A 20,331-nucleotide genomic window follows, 5' to 3' on the forward strand; every position below is an offset into this window, starting at 1 on the left:
CCACCCCATTTCTCTGTCTTCACAGTCATGACATCTTTTGTCATAATTTCTGGTGGCTTTTTTTGTTCAGAGGCCATCTGCAAGGTTTCCATTGTGCTCTTATTCCTTAGCACTTATGAAGTGATCCTTTATTTCAAGTGAAAGTTGATCTAGCTCATGACATGTACTCTTGAACTGTTTCTAAAGTAATTGTGGCCTCTATGACACAGTCTTATCAGAAGCTGTCCTTTGCCCTCACTCTCTCTAATTTCCAACACTCTCATCACTTGCTCGATTTGCGGCCATCATTTTACACTCCTCCGAGAACTGCTTCTTGTTTTCTGAGAATTCTTTCCTCAGTATCACTCTCCTGAAATTGGCAGATAAAGCTACTGAAGTTTCATTACATCCAGCCTAGTGTGAATATAGCTCCATAATGTTGGTGTTGATACCTAGCACCTATGAGGTTCAAAGATTACACTATATCTCTTCCCAAGAGATAAGCTGCCCAAGGTTAACGCCGTTCCTAGTGCATACTGTATCTGTGCATAATGGTTCTGTCTGCTCCTCCTGTCCATACTACAAAACAGACTCAGAAACGGATTGTCCTATTCAGCCTATGCCATGTTGGGTCTATGCAGATCATGGTTATATTACTGAATTGTATTGTTAATTTTAAGGACATTTTTGTTTACTTTGTTTTGATAAACAAATTTTGCAGTGTTTGGTTGTCACTTAATGAACAATGTATAATCTGGGTCCTGAATCCAAATCAGATGAGAACCACTGATTTAGGGCATTCACACACATGCAACATATGGAAAGTCAGTTGGAGTATTTATTTGACAGTTTTAAATGTCTGATTCCTCCAGAGAGCTGTTTAAGATACCACTTCATTTAAGATAAAGCCTCTGTGCTGTGGCCTGTTGACTCCTCATTCACCTGATTTGTTTTCTCATTTAGAAAGAGCTGCCTGTTAGTAGAGATCGCTATTATGAGAGCCGGACAGTGCAGATGGTCTTGGTCGGACCGGGATGTATTTTGCCTGATGAGGAAAGCGGACTCTCTATAGGGACACACACATACTGACTGGTGTGCTTTACCATATTTAATCCTCTTTAATCAGGAGGGATTTATTTCCTATTGGAAAAGTCACCAAATACGTCATGTTGATGCTAAAAACAAACAGCCTCTTTCATCACAAGCTACTATATGACCAACCAGTCTGTAAGGTCAACTTAAGTAAATCTGATATGCTTTAAATTAAAGGGGATAGTTCACCCAAAATGAAAACTCATATGACTTTCTTCTGCAGAACAAAAAAGATGATGTTAGGCAGAAAGACTTGACTTTCATTGTCTGGAAAAAGATGCAATGAAAGTGAAAAGTGACTGAGACTTGCATATTGCATAACAACTCCTTTTTTTATTTCATGGAAGAAAGAAAGCCATAAGGGATTGGAACATGAGAGTGAGTAAATCATGAGAGAATTGGGTGAACTATCCCTTTAAAACTTTAATTCTGAAGGACAGGTATTAAAAGTACTGTTTTGTTACTGAAATATTAATGTAAATGTACTCAGATGCTCTACTGAACCTTTGTGGTTTTAAAGTGTGTTAAGAATTTTAATGATGTATCTTAAACAGTGTTGAGTGAGGGTTATTTTGTTTAAAAATAGCCAGTGTCTCATGGCATTGCTGCCATCTACAGACCCATAGACATACTCTCACTTTTAATTCTGTTCTGCTTCACAAATCTTCTGTTCGATCCAAACAGATATTAAAATTTGATTTGAACAAAAGTTGAAGAAGAAGAAAAATAACTATAGTAGTGTTAGTTAAAATGTAATGCACCTGGAAAAAATATAGATGCTGCTTCAGGGCATATTGCGTCTCTGGTGTGCAGTTCATATTGTGTTCACTAGATGGAGATATGGTCAATAAAATTGGTCTTAATATCTTTCTTGATTAAAAATGTATTTTTTCTGACATGGCAAATAATTAATGTGGAGAGTGATGTTGTTAGCTCAACTGTATGTGCAAAATGATTTTTTAAAACTATATTTTTAAATCTGTCTATCTGTCTGTCTGTCTGTCCGTCTCTCCGTCTGTCTGTCTGTGTTCTGTCTATCTATCTATCTGTGTCTTTGTCTTTTCTATCTACAGTTGAAGTCAGAAGTTTACATACACTTTAACCAAATACATTTAAACTAAGTTTTTCACAATTCCTGACATTTTATCGTCGAAAACATTCCCTGTCTTAGGTCAGTTAGGATCACTATTTTAAGAATGTGAAATGTCAGAATAATAGTAGAGAGTTATTTATTTCAGCTTTTATTTCTTTCATCACATTCCCAGTGGGTCAGAAGTTTAAATACACTTTGTTAGTATTTGTTAGCGGTGCCTTTAAATTGTTTAACTTGGGTCAAACATTTTGAGTAGCCTTCCACAAGCTTCTCACAGTAAGTTGCTGGAATTATGGTCCATTCCTCCAGACAGAACTGGTGTAAGTGAGTCAAGGTTGTAGGTCTCCTTGCTCTCACACGCCTTTTCAGTTCTGCCCACAGATTTTCCATCTGATTGAGATCAGGGCTTTGTGATGGCCACTCCACTACCTTGACTTTGTTGTCCTTAAGCCATTTTGCCACAACTTTGGAGGTATGCTTGTGGTCATTGTCCATTTGGAAGACCCATTTGCGACCGAGCTTTAACTTCCTGGCTGATGTCTTGAGATGTTGCTTCAATATATACACATCATTTTCCTAATCTATTTTGTGAAGTGCACCAGTCCCTTCTGCAGCAAAGATCCCCCACAACATGATGCTGTCGCCCCATGCTTCACGGTTGGGATGGTGTTCTTCGGCTTGTCTGTCCGTCAGTCAATCTGTCTGTCTGTCTGTCTGTCTGTCTATTAATCTATCTATCTGTCTCTCTTTTCTATCTGTCTGTCTATTTGTCTATCTCTCTCTATATATCTCTATATTTCTAATTTAGGGTGTATTCTCACTAGGCAATCTGTTCCGTGCCCGAACACGTTTGACCCCCAAAGTCCAGTTCGTTGAACCGTGCCTTGGCCCACTTGAAGAGGTGGGCTCGGGCACGGTTCAGTTGGCTCAGGCACAGTACGCATCTAGTGTGATCGCTAACCGAGACCGGAACTCGAAACATGACATCAGTGACGCGACTGGGCAAAGGTATCACTTTGGTCTACAGCATAGGTGTGGTGTTTACTGGAAATTTGGGCAGACGAGATTATACAGGAACAACTGGATAAAACACACAAGAGCTCAGAGATATTTGGAAACATTTGCGACTATCTTCGTGCTCGTGGATACCAAAGAACCATTGAGAAATGACGTGACAAGCTGAAACAACAATCGTGCTTGGGTAGGGTACAAGGCAACCGGGCCTACTGTGAGTACACCCTTAGTTTAAAGTTTAATTTAAGCTCGTCTGTCTGTCTGTCTGTCTGTCTATCTCTCTATCTATCACTCTCTCTATCTATCTCTATATCTCTAATTTTGAGTTAAATTTAAGCCCGTCTGTCTATCAATCTATCTGTCTGTCTCTATCTACCTATCTGTCTGTCTGTCTGTCTGTCTGTCTCCATTTCTCTCTGTCCCTGTCTATCTATCTATCTTTGAATTAATTTTGAGTTTAATTTAATTTTGAGTTTAATTTAAGCCCGTGCATAGCCTATACTTTTTTCTTTCCCCACTTATTCCAGTTGGAAGCCCCAAAGCATTGCTAATTTAATTTCGCCCTGTGTATCTGTGTAACACTATATATCCGGTCAGTGGATATAAATAAATAACATGTTTTCTTGACTTGCTCGCTCTGCTAAAATGTTAAATGCTGGTTTTGGTTTGTAGGGAGCCTAGGAAGATCGTCCTGCATCGGGGGTCCACGGGACTGGGTTTTAACATTGTAGGAGGAGAGGATGGAGAGGGAATCTTCATCTCTTTCATCCTAGCAGGAGGGCCTGCAGACCTGTGTGGAGAACTGAGGAAAGGAGACCGCATCACCTCTGTAAGCACTTTTTGAATGCTGCTGTAAACCATTTAGTTTGTTAACCATTGTTTAATACTTCCATTTGGCTCACATGTGTTTTGCATTTGTCAGTGTTTGTTCATGATTGATAATTGATATTGATAATGTGTGTGTTATAGGTTAACGGGGTGGACCTCCGCAGTGCGACTCATGAACAGGCAGCTGCTGCATTGAAGAATGCTGGGCAGACAGTCACCATCGTGGCTCAGTACAGACCAGAGGGTGGGTGCACAATTCCACTTCCAATATTTCAAACAAATGACACCTTCATTCACAGTTTCTTAATCAGTACTTTTTGTCTTTTTTTTTTCCAGTAAAAGTATGTAGGGTACAACGGGTAAAAGGCACACCTTTTAAATTTGCTTTTTTCTGGTTACAAAATTTTTCAAGCTTGAAAAAAAAATAAAAAAATAAAAAATAGTTATATATAATATATATATAAAATCATTTTTTTATATTGATGGAGCAACATAATTTGTGTGAAAAGAATAGTAACGAAGGTTGTTTTGATTAAAATAAATTTTTAATAAAGAGGTGGCAAGAGGGCCTTTACCCTAAATAAGGTAATTTTTAACGTAAAAAGCCCCCTGGGGGTTTATAGTGATATTGTGTAAATATAGGGGCAATAGTTTTAGGGCAAAATTTGTCAACTAATGCAAATACTTTTGAGACAGTAAAATGCTTTTTTGAATAACAAATGAAGATAATGGTTACTCGTAACCACTTCAGAAAATTTCCTGTTAATTTGAATCACATTTGGCATTTCATAACATTTCAAGTATTCTATAAACAAATGAATCTCCATCGTGATTAGATTAGTCAATGTGAGGCCACTTTGAACAATTTTCATAACAAATCTATTTCCCCTCTTAAGAAAAATATTAGCCCCTGCAACAAGGGTGATTTTTACCCCAAAAACTATCCTTCTACTTAGTGGACAGTGGTTGAAACACTTTTGAATGAATCCCATTGAATAAAACTGAAAATGACAAATAAGTGTTTTGTCTCAAAATAAATGTGATAATTTCAGGGATTGACATAATTCTACAAAACTTTGCAACATGTTAAAAATGATTAAATATTAGGTTAAAGTACCTTAAAATCAACCTTTGCAACCGTTGACATTGCATGCGATGTCCTCATAGATCAGGACAATTTTGCAGAGCATAGTGACAAACAGGTGTTTAGGAAAGTGCTGTGTTATTTTTGTGTTGATATTTAGTGTTTTAAAATCAGAGAAAATAAAATCAAAAGTGCCTTTTACCCTGGGCGGCCTTTAGCCCTGTTTTACCAAAAACATCCTTAAAACAACATAGATTTACTTGAGAAGCAAAACTGTTAGATATTAATACATTAGTGAGGTTTATGCTTAAAACAAGAAAATACTACTTGTCAATGGGGTAAGAAAACCAAACTTGTTTTCCTTTGAATTATGTTTGTTTTCCATCAGTAAATAGTATGTTCTTATTTTAAACATAAAGATTTTTTGTGAAAACAAGGCTTTTATATCTTTGTATCTTTGTATATTGTATGTCTCTTATCTTAAGGATTTTTAGATATTTTTTTACTGGCAAACAAGACAAAAATACTGTAATTACAGTGTATGTTAATTGCTTCTGGACTTCTGGGTCTTCCTTTTCATTTTTATATTTCATTTGATTATGTAAGTATCTGTTGTTTTTCATTATGCTGTCAAGAAGCCATATCTAAATGTACCTCTAATTGCAGGCATGGTTCAAGCCAAATCCTGTTTTAAAGGGATTGTTCACCCAAAAATGTAAATTCTCTCATTATTTACTCACCCTCATGATATCTCAGGTGTATATGACTTTCTTTCTTCACCAGAACACATTTGAAGAAAAAAAGAAAAATATCTCGGCTCAGTAGGTTCTTAAAATGCAAGTGAATGGAGATTTCTCTTTTGAAGCTCCAAAAATCACAGTCAGCATAAACATCATCCATACGACACCGGCTATTAAATTAATGTCTTTTGGTGTGAAAAAGATGATGTTTAAGTATTTTTTTTAACTCTCAGTCATGCTTCCGGTCAGGAGCAGTATGTGCGTGTGACGTAATCACATTGGCATTTGAAACACGTGAGAACTGACGCACATGAGTCACAGCCTGAAGAGCAGTGCTGTTTACAAGTGAGAAGGAGGAACTCTGTACAGTAGCTTGGTTGGTTTTGATCTGTATTTATCTGTTTCTTTACTCACAATGGTGCATTTATGTGCTTATCCTGGATGTCTCAACCGAGTGGAGAACGTGAGATTACCTGTATATCATAAAGGGCTGCCCCCTAATAGTCGACCAAACGTTAGTCGATGAGGAGTCTTGGTCAACCAAGTTTTGACTGGTCAGTTGGTCACAGAAAAAAAAAGCTCCACAGGAAGTGGCAAAGTCACGCAGTCAGTGACAGACAGACATGATCGTTTACACAGCTGGTCCATGCGGTAATTAATTATTCACGTTCAAACCGACAAACACCAGTATTACCGCTGGTTGGACGCTAGGTGGTACAATGGGGTAATTTTCATTAAGCAGTGTTAGGGTTAAGCCTGCACAATAAAGCAAGACACCTTGATTTCAAACTTTGAACTTTATGTTTTATTTATTTTAACAAAAAATTCAAATGAAACTGGAAAAGTGCAGTGAAAATGTGTGTTGTTTAACTTTTTGAAAGATGGCTTTACAACAGTTGTGAAAGGCAACATCTTTCTGGTAAAGAACCTACTTCATCTGTGCATTCTCTACCGGTCGGGTGTTTCATTGTCCGGGAAAATACATCATGTGTGTGAATACATTTTTGTTCCCTCCTTCACGATATATTGAGGGATTGGTGAATATTCTTGCTTTTGTGATTTTGCATTGAAAATTTAATTATTTAAAAAATGAAAAACTTTAAATAAATTTCTAATTTCAAATTGCACTCCAAACGAAACGAAAAAGCAATTAAAATAACGAAGTGATCAAAAAAATAATATATATATATATATATATATATATATATATATATATATTAGTATAAGTAGCCACCTTTCCATTTACCGTCAGGCAAGTATCCATCTAAACATGCAGGTGGAAAATTACTTACACAAATGAAGACATAAAAACAATTAGAAATGTAAAAATAATAATTATAATGATGATAATAATCACTGAAATATAAACTGTGGTTCGAGGTGAACGTGTTTTTGTATTTTATGTTTTAATCACAGATGTATAGGTTGCAGAGTTGCCTTCACAATGAACTGCTCTGTGGAAATAAAGTGAACTGAACTCAAAGCACCTCCTGAGCTGAGATGTCTGAGGTCATTTGCAGCACACTTATAGACGATACTGTTCTTGCAAAAAAAAAAAAATCAAAAGACAGAAACAAAGAAAGAGTGCGAACCTTTTACATGCGCGTGTTCCATGAGACTGCACGCCTCCGTACAAACAGCGTGTTATACATGCGCATAGACGGCTTTTCTGTCATCTGTTCTTAAAAGTATAATAAAGTGTGTTTCTTCAAGCGTGTGTCTGTGTGTCTATGGGCAAATTATTTGTAAAATTGATTTGATAATAATAATATTAGCCTAATAATAATAATAATAATAATAATAATAATTTAATGCATTAATGGGAAAACAAGCCAAATATCATCTTGACATCGTCAAAGGCTCTACTGGCGATCACTCTGACCATCGTCGATCCCCGAGATCATCGTCTGTTGGCACAACCCTAGGGTGCATTTCTCTCTATAAATTCACAAAATGTTCAGACAGTCACCTTGCTGGTTTTTCCGACACATTCAGAATCATTACCGCTTTTGCCGGTATTGCTATGGCTCGCTTTGTGCGTGCGCTTGTAAAATAAAAATTTTAAAGGCTCATTATTACGGTTTAGTATTTCTCTGTAATGTAGAACAGTGTTAGCAATGCTACTTATAACATTCTTTCTCAGCCCTGGAACTCAAACCATTTTCTGATGCCCCCCCAAAAAATATATTTAAGTAATTAAATTAATATCATAAACATGCGACAACTAGTCGACTAGGAAAATCTTTGGTTGGGGGCAGCCCTAGTATCATGGCAACGCAAATACGTCACACAAGAGACCGCTTGGACTCTACCCTCTTCTAAAGCGTTGGATTATAGTTAAAAATTACTTAAATATTGATATTTTTTTCTCACCAAAAGTGATCATATCGCTTTAGAAGACATTAGTTTAACCACTGGGGTGGTATTGATGACGTTGATGCTGACTGTCTGTGTTTTTGGAGCTTCAAAAGAGAAATCTCCATTCACTTGCATTTTAAGAACCTATTGAGCTGAGATATTTTTCCAAATGTATTTTTTTTTTTTCTTCTTCTTCAAATGTGTTCTGGTGAAGAAAGTCATACACACCTGGGATATCATGAGGGTGAGTAAATAATGAGAGAATTTTCATTTTTGGGTGAACTATTTCTTTAACTTTCATTCTAGTTAACTGTCACACTCTGCCTGATAAAAGTCTTCCTTTCATACATCTTACAGATTATTAATCAGACTGCTGTTTCCCTAGCCTGTTGAGGCACTCCCTTTTGGAGTGCATATCATGAAAATGGCATACCCTAACTTAAATGGTTGCGTTTTCGGAAGCCTTTGGTCTGAAGGCATACATTTTGTATATTTTGAAAGAAGACACTTAGAGCTTTATTTCCCAATAATCCAAAGTAATATAAATAAAAATGCTAAAAAGTTTTTAACTGAAGTATTTAGCACAGAACATTTTTTTTATGATGTAAAATACACATGAAAAATGTGCCAGATCAACCCAGAAATCAAATCTTCAGATTTGAGAATGATGGCACATACACACACACACAAAAAAAAAAAAAAAAAACAGGATCCTGCAACCTTTTTTCTATGTGGGCATACTTCCAAAAATTACCACTTGGGGACTCCACAAGGCCATGTCATTGACTATTTCAAATAAAATACCTTCTTTTTAAATAAGAGTAATTAAGAGGAGGCTGATTTTGTTCATAAGACTCTATGGAAATAGACCATGTACAGTTTTACAACAGAAACGCTGCTCGGGGTGCATTATGTGTTGGAGAACGTTAATGCACGATTATTCTCTCAGAATTCTGTAAAGAAAAAAAAAAAAAAGCATTCCATCATTATTTCTCTGACTTATCACTTTTTTGGACTAAAAGTACAATCAGGTGTTATGCAATCGACGCTTGCCATGGAAAGTTTACTTAATGTGTGAGTGTGACGGGCTGGATTTAAATGTGGCTCAGTATTTCATAATGAAGGTGTGAATTCCCACATTGCATGTTTTCAGTTGTACTCCGTTACTCACAAATTATTGTATAACTGTCGCTGGAACATTCCAATCATGAAACAGCGATCAAATATTAAAGCTGAACACTTAGACCTTTCAAATGATATATATTTTGTCAACATTTATATATTTTTTTGGAATTGTACAGTATAAAAGTAAATGTAAATGGTCCCTCAGGTGGAATATTGTGCTTAAACAGGCTGAATCTCTACTTCATTGGTTTCCCTAGTTGCATACAGCTCTTTTATCAGAGAGAAGCTCTCATAAGAAGCAAACTGTAAATCGCTGAGCTTCTAGCCAAATAATTTGATCAGATGCAGCATGGTTTGAATATTACAAATGTTTATTTGTTCATAATTGGGCACAGCAGAGAGCTGTTTCATACTTGGCAGACTTTAATAATGATGTTGCAGTGATGTTCTATTGGATTCAATAGAAAGGCTGTCTTTTGTGTTTGGCAGCCGATAGAGAGTGATCTTGGAAAACCTTTCTAAATCTGCTGTCATGAAGTAGACTTAAATCTTTGTGAATACTGGTAAAATGCATCCTGTGATTAATCTTATTCTTTAAAATCCAGCCATGTCACGTGTTTATAGTCAATATGAAACACTGTTGGCAACTTCTGTAATCTGACGGATGTCCAATGAAACATTATATACGAAAATATACGGCTGAACTTTTATCCACTGGGAAATAATTGGATTGTGAAAAGTGGTGTCTATATAACAGGTGTTTGGAGGGGAGAGGTTGAAAAGTAAGAGGGATTTGTGACGTCATCCGAAAAGGCAATTCGTTTTAGAGGTGGAACAACCTATTAAATTTTTTATAAAACATTCCAAAGACAATTCTTTTTTGAATAATGTGCGCCGATGAATCATGCACAATACAGGGTTCCCATAGTCATGGAAAACCTGGAAATATCAGAAAATTTTAACATTGTGATTTCAGGGTCTTGAGAAGTCAAGGAAAATCATAAAATCATCTGTACTCTACATAATTTCTTCAGGTTTCTTGTTAAATTTTCTTGTTAAAATGACATTTGACATCTGGTCAGTTGGTGTGGGAACCCTGACAATAACACCAGGAATGAGCATAAAGAAGTGCAGTAAATAGGGTCAACTTAGATTGCATGTCGAATTAAAAATGGCAAAATGCACATGAAAGTGATAATATGCCCAGTTTGCTGTGTGTTGGTGTAGTCGTGATTTAGAACAGCTTGGCCTCTCCACCCCAGGGTTGTAGAGTCCCGTCTGGCCATCCTTTCTTTCAGCTCAGCGGGCCTGGCTACGGTGTTTATTAGAATACCAATAGGGAAGGATGACACTCATAGAGCTCTGGCTGAAGATAGTCAGAGCAGGTCTAAATTAAGCCTCCGAACCACTCTGTATGTGTGTGATCCGAGCTTCTCTCACACCCCTAGCAAGCATATGCGTGTTTATGTAGCTTGCACTCTGTTTGGTGAAAGCTGTCATCCTAGCATGGCTCCTGTCCCTGACTTCCTGTACCTGTCACGCTCCTCCATTCACGGCCAGCACAGAGCAGCTCTGCCCTTCAGCTTGGCTTTCATTAGCAGAATGCTTCATAATCCGCTCTCTTCGTCTCCCTGCGTAGACTCGGAGGTGGGCAAAGATGGAAGAGTGCACTTTTACATCTGAGCTCTTCAGCTCCTGACTGGTTCTGTACTGACTGCTAGAGAGAAGCATTTATATTTGCACCAATATTTTGGTTTTCTTTGTATATTATGGGCTTAATTGTCATGAAAATGTCATAATGCAATCCAATTTAATGGTCCTAGAATTGGCTTAATTTACTATAAGCAAAGTATAGTTTCTTATCTCTTTTGAGCTTAAATATGATCTTGTGTTCTTGACTTGTTTCGTGACATCGTTTCCAGGGCTTACTCTCTCACCTTCCCTTGATAGTTTTTGATGAGTCACCACTGTGAAGCTTTCACTTTTCACTCGCATGCTCTAAACAAAATAGCTCTCCTGTCTTCGTCATCTTGTGTTACAGTGCAAGTGTCAGTTTGCAAGGCTCTGGGTAACGAGCACTTTCAGTTCAAATGTAGATGTGTAGCGTGTCACTAATGTAAGTGTTTTATTATTTTATTTATTGTATTTCAAAGTGAAAATGCATGGCGATCAATGGCTGTCACCTCCTGATGCAATTTTGCTTGCTTAAACATTTTTTTTTATTTTTTTTATTAGGTCAGGATTTGAACTCGGGTCCCATTGCATGCTTAACGAAAAAACAAATTCTTAATTTCCACTTAGCGCACCAATTAAGCCAATACTCCTACTTGTGTCATTTAAAAAAAAAAAAAAATGCATGACACCCTTGATCATCTCTTATTCCAGTCAGAAACCTGATCAACACACTCATCTGCTCAGTATTCAGTCATGAAGCTGGAGATGGACCAAAAGGTGTGCCCAGTAAGATGAGCTCAGGTCCAGGTGCTCCCTGTGGGGACAGTGTGCTGAGATTAGCTCCATCTCCCTGTGCTCTTCATGCTGCAGCGCATGACAACGTGTGTAATAAAGCATCAAACTGCGCAGATGCAGCACTCACTTTGACCAGTGATTGTCGAAGAACTGCTTATGGAGGCCATTGTCAAGTCTCTTGGGCTAATATGTCAGTGCTGCATGGACAAGTCAACTAATCATCATCTTTTTTTTCTTTTCTTTTCTTTTTTTTTGCTGTAAAGTTGAATCTTTAAATTAATCTTGAGATTCCTGTTTTCTGTTCCATTCAGTTGCACTACATTCAATCACTCTAGCTGGTTTTGAATGCAAGAACGCATGTTAAGTAAACATCCCCTAAGAACCATGTACGATCGGGGTCAGGTGAACCCGAAACTAGCCTTATTATACTGAGCTTCCTCAAGACCGATTAGTCCAGTAATTCCCGACAAGGGGTACAGTATGTGTACCACAGGTAGTACAAACAGTAAGTAGGTTCAAGAGATTATTTGGAAAGATTTAGATTTTGTTTTGTTAAAACCTGTGAAACATAAAAATAAATATATAGATTATAACTAATTGTGGTTAATCGCATGATGTTTTCACAGTTTGACCCTTATGACTTTTTTCTTACGTGGAACTTACAATAAAAAAATTTTTGTTGCACTAAACAGCAAGTCATGTGTAAATGCTAGCCACTATGAACAAGCTTCTCTGATAGTGCACAGGAATGCATGAGACATCAATATTTGCACTGAGAAATTACATACATTTTGGGTTGTTTCTCAACAAAACCTATCGTATGCCTTCATAAAATTCCTATATATGACACAAGAGTCGCATGGACTAGATTGATATGTTTTGGTCATTGTATTGAAAATATGGACCAGAATATTAATTCAATTTTTTTTGTTCCGCAAGTTTGGAGCAGCATGACGATAATTATTTATTGCAGAATTTAAATTTTTTTGGTGAACTATTTCTTTAATGAAATTATATCTTCTATAATATCCATTAAAGGAAAGGCATTTTTGGTGTTGGTGTTGTTGAGACTTGTTGATGAAAAAGTTTGGTTTGGATAGCACTGAATTAACACAGTCAACTACAGTAGTTGTCCAGGCAGCCCACAAACTAGTCAGTTTGCACATCTCTATACTGGAGGTTGTTTTAGGTATTTAACTAAATAACAAATGTTGTGCTGCAGTGATTTAACTGGGATGCAGCCATTCTAGAATCTCCATCTTGCAACATGAGGAACAAATGCCATTAAATGGATACTGATGGTGCTGTTTGGATTGGAAATGAAGCCCCTCAGGGCCAGACTGCTTTGATCAGAGGGATTTAACGGCTCTGAGGATCTGTGCTGGAGCTTAAAGACATCAGTGTTTGACAAACACAACTGAGCTAAGCACAGAGCTTCTGTGACATGCTCTCTAGTTATTCACACCAAGAAATAGAAATTCACCCAATTCAATTACCATAAGTGAACAAAATGCTTCTTTCTTTTAATTGGACCACCCAGTCAATGAAGACATAATGTTTCACTAGGATACTTCCAATCATATATGTAACAGCAATGTGATGAAGTATTGCTTAAACTGCATGTACTGAGGTTTTACAGTGCTTGTCAAAATTAGTTAAGCTTCCTTTAATGCCTTAAGGAGATGACTAAAGTATTAGTCAATATGATGTATGCACTGAGAGTGTTTTAGCCACGTACATTAGCGCTGCACTCAGACTACGACGATGAACTAAGGCAGATTAACGAAGACTAAATCCTCTCTTGCACTTCGTTAAAATGTATGTATTTATAAGATCATGCCTGTCTGACTTTGATTTGATGACGCCTACATTTTTTGCGTTTTTTTTTTGTTTTGTTTTTTTTTGTTTTTCTTATTATATCTACAAAGCTAAATTAAAGAAAAGTTATCTGTGGCAAAAACATTGACACCGCATATGATACTGCAGTGATTTTGTCAGATGCATTCATGCGGTGTCGATGCCATAGTTGTCAGTTCCTTTCTGATACCCTTAGTTGGTGTTTCTTGCAAGGCAAACATAACTACTACCTAGTCCCGCCCCAAACTCGCACCACTGGTAAAGCTAATATTTTAGGTTAAATCAACCTACTGATGTCTTGAATATAGTTAACTGCATATTAAGCTTTTATATGTGAAAGAATTTAAACAAATAAATACACGCTATTTCTTTTCAAGTATTAAAACTGACTGATCTCATTGTGAATTAGAAAACACTAGGTTGAAAGTTCAGCTTCTGAAATCGGTGCAGACGGAATTTCGCATCATTGCTCCTCAGTGTTTGAAGCTGGAAGTGTTGTTTGGGGTGTGGGACATGTGAGTTTCAGTTTCCAGGTAAAATGTCCACAGAGTGGTGCCAAAAGCTAGTTGCATTTTTAGTTGTAAATGATGTAATGCAGTCAACAGGCATTTTATTAGCCCTACCCCCTAACCCAAACCCCAACATTAACCCTAACTGTCAGTGGAGTAAATATGTAATTCTAGAGCAAAAATGCAACTTCCAAATCTCACTCACCTTTGTTCATGTAAACGTGATTACTTCAGAGTAGATGAACTTTTGGAAGCATCAGGTTGATTTCCTGTGTGATCATGTTGGTTAAAACGTTGCTGTGCAACTTGCATCACTTGTGCTATGGACACAAATTAGATTGTATGGCTTGTTGATGAGAGCTGAGCTATTTATTTATTTATTTATTTTTCAAAGTGAACATACTCATTTTCTCCAAGGGGAGGATAAAACAAGTGAAAAAATCTGTAGACTTTAGGCAGTTACTAGGGATCGAGACAATCGGACCGACCCCATCTTACCCCGGCAGTGATTTACAGTGCACAAACACCATTGCTTTTCATTGATTTTACTCTGACCATTTTGCCATTTCTATATATAGATACTCTTGCTGATTATTCATCCAGCTTTCATTCTTTTAAAACGTGACTCAAAACATGTTATTTCCTTCTGCCTATTTTCTTTTCAAGCTTTCTGAAAGACCCTTAATTGTTTTCCTCTTTTTGGCACAGAATTGGTGACGAAAATGTTTTGGAATGCTTGATAACGTGAAAAACTGTTCTACAACAGCATTGACATCATTACTCTCATTAAACTATTCCGATTCAAAACTTGTGTATTGTTACCAGACGTTTCCTCGGCGTGGTCTGCTTTTAGCAGTGAGGAACCTTTAATCTTCAGACGAATATTCTCCAGCCTTCATTATGAATGACTTCATGTTTCTACGATCTAATTATAGTTTATTTTTGCTGTTCACCACCAGAGACCTGCACACATCCATTATATCTTATGTTTATCTATCAAGGGAAGATGAGAATGCAGAGTGAATACATTACAGCAAGATAATTTGTTATAGTTAATGTTTAACCTCTGAAGGATATGTACTGTTTGATCAGTTATTCTGCTTTAAGGGAAAGTTCACCCAAAAATCGAAATTCTGTGATCAGATAATCACCTTTATGTCATTCCAGATATGTATGACATTTTTTTTCTGTGGAACACAAAAAAGGCAGTAGTGCTGAGTATTGATACAGATTTCCCAATTCGATTCCGATTCACAAGCTCTCAGTTTTATTCCGATTTGATTCGATTCCTGTTCTTATGGGTATTTTTTAGTGATAATGTTAATTTTGCTCTCATATGAAAAACAAATTATCCCCCAGCTAATGCTGTTAATTTACCTAATTAAAAGGTCCCCTGTATGATTATGACAGTATTAATTTTTATAAATTTTATTTTATCATTAGATTTCCATCATTTTATTATATTTTAGCTTTTAAAAATGTACAAAAAAGTATTAAATGTGAGATATATATATATATATATATATATATATATATATATATATATATATATATATAATATATATACTGGTGTAAAAATATGTCTAATTAACTCTGTCCGCAAAAAAAAAAAAAAAAAAAAGTACAGTTTTACATGTACATATTAAAATAATTAAAATAAATGATGACTAACCAATTTCTTGCAAGTTCTTTGAGACAAAGTATAACGTAAATGTATTCATGATGATTTTTTTATGTTTGTTGTAATGTATCATGTACCATAATTTAATCGCAATTAATCACGAATAATCACAGAAAAATGTTCGATTAATACGTTTAAAAATTTGTATTCAATTCACAGCCCTTATGTATACAGTTGATGTCAGAAGTTTACATACAATTAGGTTGAAGTCATTAAAACTCATTTTTTAACCACTCCACAGATTTCATGTTAGCAAACTATAATTTTGGCAAGTCGTTTAGGACATTTACTTTGTGTATGACACGAGTAATTTTTCCAACAATTGTTTACAGACAGATTGTTTCACTTTTAATTGACTATATCACAATTCCAGTGGGTCAGAAGTTTACATTCACTAAGTTAACTGTGCCTTTATGCAGCTTGTAAAATTCCAGAAAATGATGTCAAGCCTTTAGGCAATTAGCCAATTAGCTTCTGATAGGCTAATTGGAGTCAATTGGAGGTGTACCTGTGGATGTATTTTAAGGCCTAACCTCAACTCAGTGGACCTCCACAAGTCTGGTTCATCCTTGTGAACAATTTCCAAACGCCTGAAGGTACCACGTTCATCTGTACAAACAATAGTATGCAAGTATAAACACCATGGGACCACGCAGCCATCATACTGCTTAGGAAGGAGACAGATTCTGTCTTCTAGAGATGAACGTAGTTTGATGCGAAAAGTGCAAATCGATCCCAGAACAACAGCAAAGGACCTTGTGAAGATGCTGGAGGAAATGGGTAGACATGTATCTATATCCACAGTAAAACAAGTCCTATATCGACATAACTTGAAAGGCTGCTCAGCAAGGAAGAAGCCAATGCTCCAAAACCACCATAAAAAAGCCAGACTACACTTTGCAAGTGCACATGGGGACAAAGATCTTACTTTTTGGAGAAATTTCCTCTGGTCTGATGAAGCAAAAATTTAACTTTTTGGCAATAATGACCATTGTATGTTCAGAGGAAAAAGGGTGAGGCTTGCAAGCCTAAGAACACCATCCCAGCCGTGAAGCATGGGGGTGGCAGCATCATGTTGTGGGGGTGCTTTGCTGCAGAAGGGACTGGTGCACTTCACAAAATAGATGGCATCATGAGGAAGGAAATTTATGTGGATATATTGAAGCAACATCTCAAGACATCAGCCATGAAGTTAAAGCTCGGTCACAAATGGGACTTCCAAATAGACAATGACTCCAAGCGTACCTCCGAAATTGTGGCAAAATGGCTTTAGTACAACAAAGTCAAGATATTGGAGTGGCCATCACAAAGCCCTGACCTCAATCTGAAATCTATTATTCTGACATTTCACATTCTTAAAATAAAGTAGTGATCCTTACTGACCTAAGACAGGGAAAGTTTTGTATGATTAAATGTCAGGATATATACAGGTGCATCTCAATAAATTAGAATGTTGTGGAAAAGTTCATTTATTTCAGTAATTCAACTCAAATTGTGAAACTCTTGTATTAAATAAATTCAATGCACACAGACTGAAGTAGTTTAAGTCTTTGGTTCTTTTAATTGTGATGATTTTAGCTCACATTTAACAAAAACCCACCAATTCACTATCTCAAAAAATTAGAATATGGTGACATGCCAATCAGCTAATCAACTCAAAACACCTGCAAAGGTTTCCTGAGCCTTCAAAATGGTCTCTCAGTTTGGTTCACTAGGCTACACAGTCATAGGGAAGACTGCTGATCTGACAGTTGTCCAGAAGACAATCATTGACACCCTTCACAAGGAGGATAAGCCACAAACATTCATTGCCAAAGAAGCTGGCTGTTCACAGAGTACTGTATCCAAGCATGTTAACAGAAAGTTGAGTGGAAGGAAAAAGTGTGGAAGAAAAAGATGCACAACCAACCGAGAGAACCGCAGCCTTATAATTGTCAAGCAAAATCGATTCAAGAATTTGGGTGAACTTCACAAGGAATGGACTGAGGCTGGGGTCAAGGCATCAAGAGCCACCACACACAGACATGTCAAGGATTTTGGCTACAGTTGTCGTATTCCTCTTTTAAGCCACTCCTGAACCACAGACAACGTCAAAGGCGTCTTACCTGGGCTAAGGAGAAGAAGAACTGGACTGTTGCCCAGTGTTCCAAAGTCCTCTTTTCAGATGAGAGCAAGTTTTGTATTTCATTTGGAAACCAAGGTCCTAGAGTCTGGAGGAAGGGTGGAGAAGCTCATAGCCCAAGTTGCTTGAAGTCCAGTGTTAAGTTTCCACAATCTGTGATGATTTGGGGTGCAATGTCATCTGCTGGTGTAGGTCCATTGTGTTTTTTGAAAACCAAAGTCACTGCACCCATTTACCAAGAAATTTTGGAGCACTTCATGCTTCCTTCTGCTGACCAGCTTTTTAAAGATGCAGATTTCATTTTCCAGCAGGATTTGGCACCTGCCCACACTGCCAAAAGCACCAAAAGTTGGTTAAATGACCATGGTGTTGGTGTGCTTGACTAGCCAGTAAACTCACCAGACCTGAACCCCATAGAAAATCTATGGGGTATTGTCAAGAGGAAAATGAGAAACAAGAGACCAAAAAATGCAGATGAGCTGAAGGCCACTGTCAAAGAAACCTGGGCTTCCATACCACCTCAGCAGTGCCACAAACTGATCACCTCCATGCCACGCTGAATTGAGGCAGTAATTAAAGCAAAAGGAGCCCCTACCAAGTATTGAGTACATATACAGTAAATGAACATACTTTCCAGAAGGCCAACAATTCACTAAAAATGTTTTTTTTATTGGTCTTGTGATGTATTCTAATTTTTTGAGATAGTGAATTGGTGGGTTTTTGTTAAATGTGAGCCAAAATCATCACAATTAAAAGAACCAAAGACTTAAACTACTTCAGTCTATGTGCATTGAATTTATTTAATACACGAGTTTCACAATTTGAGTTGAATTACTGAAATAAATGAACTTTTCCACGACATTCTAATTTATTGAGATGCACCTGTGTGTATATATATATATATATATATATACACCGATCAGCCACAACATTAAAACCACCTGCCTAATATTGTGTTGGTCCCCCTCGTGCCGCCAAAACAGCGCCAACCCGCATAGCATTCTGAGATGCTATTCTTCTTACCACAATTGTACAGAGCGGATATCTGAGTTACCGTAGACTTTGTCAGTTCTAACCAGTCTGGCCATTCTCTGTTGACCTCTTTCATCAACAAGGCTTTTCCATCTCCAGAACTGCCCCTCACTGGATGTTTTTTTTTTTTTTTTTTTGGGCACCATTTCGGAGTAAATTCGACAGACTGTTGCATGTGAAAATCCCAGGAGATCAGCACTTACAGAAATATTCAAACCAACCCGTCTGGCACCAACAATCATGCCACGGTCCAAATCACTGAGATCATATTTTTTTCCCCATTCTGATGGTTGATGTAACCATTAACTGAAGCTCCTGACCCAATCTGCCTGATTTTATGCACTGCACTGCTGCCACACAGTTGGCTGATTAGATAATCACATGGATGATTGTTGGTGCCAGACGGGCTGGTTTGAGTATTTCTGTAACTGCTGATCTCCTGGGATTTTCACAGACAACAGTCTCTAGAATTTACTCAGAATGGTGCCAAAAACAAAAAACATCCAGTGAGCGGCAGTTCTGTGGATGGAAATGCCTTGTTGATGAGAGAGGTCAACAGAGAATAGCCAGACTGGTTCAAACTGACAAAGTCAACGGTAACTCAGATATCCGCTCTGTACAACTGTGGTGAGAAGAATAGTACCTTATAATGCTATTCTGAGATGCGGGTTGGCGCAGTTTTGGCAGCACGAGGGGGACCTACACAATTTTAGGCAGGTGGTTATAATGTTGTGGCTGATCGGTGTAATGCTACATATATATATTGTTTACATGCATTATTTGTACTATTTGCAAGGATTTACATTGATTTGTAGAACAGGAGCTAAAATGGTACTGTCTTAGGTAGAATACCGGTAGTGAGCATCACAAAAGTGTTTCGGTTGAGCCCACATTAACAAGAGCTTCTTAAACGCATCTGTGCTGTTTTATTAGAATTAATAGAATGGTTTTTTTTTGTTTTTTTTTTTTGATCGACAACTGACTGTAAAGAACATAAATGATATTAAAAGAGAAATCATTCAGTGATAAATGGATTGCTTGGATCTCGTTTTTGACCACTAAAATACTCAATCACCGGTAAGTGAAATCTAAACAGTTACCAGGGTTACGAGGGTTGCTGCTTAGACATTAAACTTGGGATTTAAGAATCATTCTCGAGATCACTCAAATGAAGATTGTGATGATGCATTGGAAATCAATATTTTTTGCCCAGCCCTATTAGACAGATTGGAAATAACTGACAGTCCTCTGTCCCTTTTTACTTCCATTGTGTGTGGGGTCAGCTTTCTTCAAACTTACTCCTCTGGTGTTCCACAAAAGAAAGTAAGTCATAACAGGTTTGGAATGA

The 20,331-nt window shown here is 37.1% G+C and overlaps 1 protein-coding gene across 11 annotated transcripts in view; it reads left to right on the forward strand.

The window, feature by feature from the left end:
- Nucleotides 1-20,331, forward strand: part of LOC127448861 (disks large homolog 1-like) — a 228,700-nt gene that overhangs the window by 182,974 nt on the left and 25,395 nt on the right. For all 11 annotated transcript variants that reach the window (XM_051711726.1, XM_051711727.1, XM_051711729.1 and 8 more), the window contains 2 exons: nt 3,851-4,007; nt 4,148-4,250. In XM_051711726.1, the coding sequence (XP_051567686.1) occupies nt 3,851-4,007; nt 4,148-4,250 (260 nt within the window). The remainder of the gene's footprint in view (nt 1-3,850; nt 4,008-4,147; nt 4,251-20,331) is intronic.

The sequence above is a fragment of the Myxocyprinus asiaticus genome, chromosome 12 (genome assembly GCF_019703515.2).
Source record: "Myxocyprinus asiaticus isolate MX2 ecotype Aquarium Trade chromosome 12, UBuf_Myxa_2, whole genome shotgun sequence".
In the NCBI taxonomy this organism is placed as follows: domain Eukaryota; kingdom Metazoa; phylum Chordata; class Actinopteri; order Cypriniformes; family Catostomidae; genus Myxocyprinus; species Myxocyprinus asiaticus.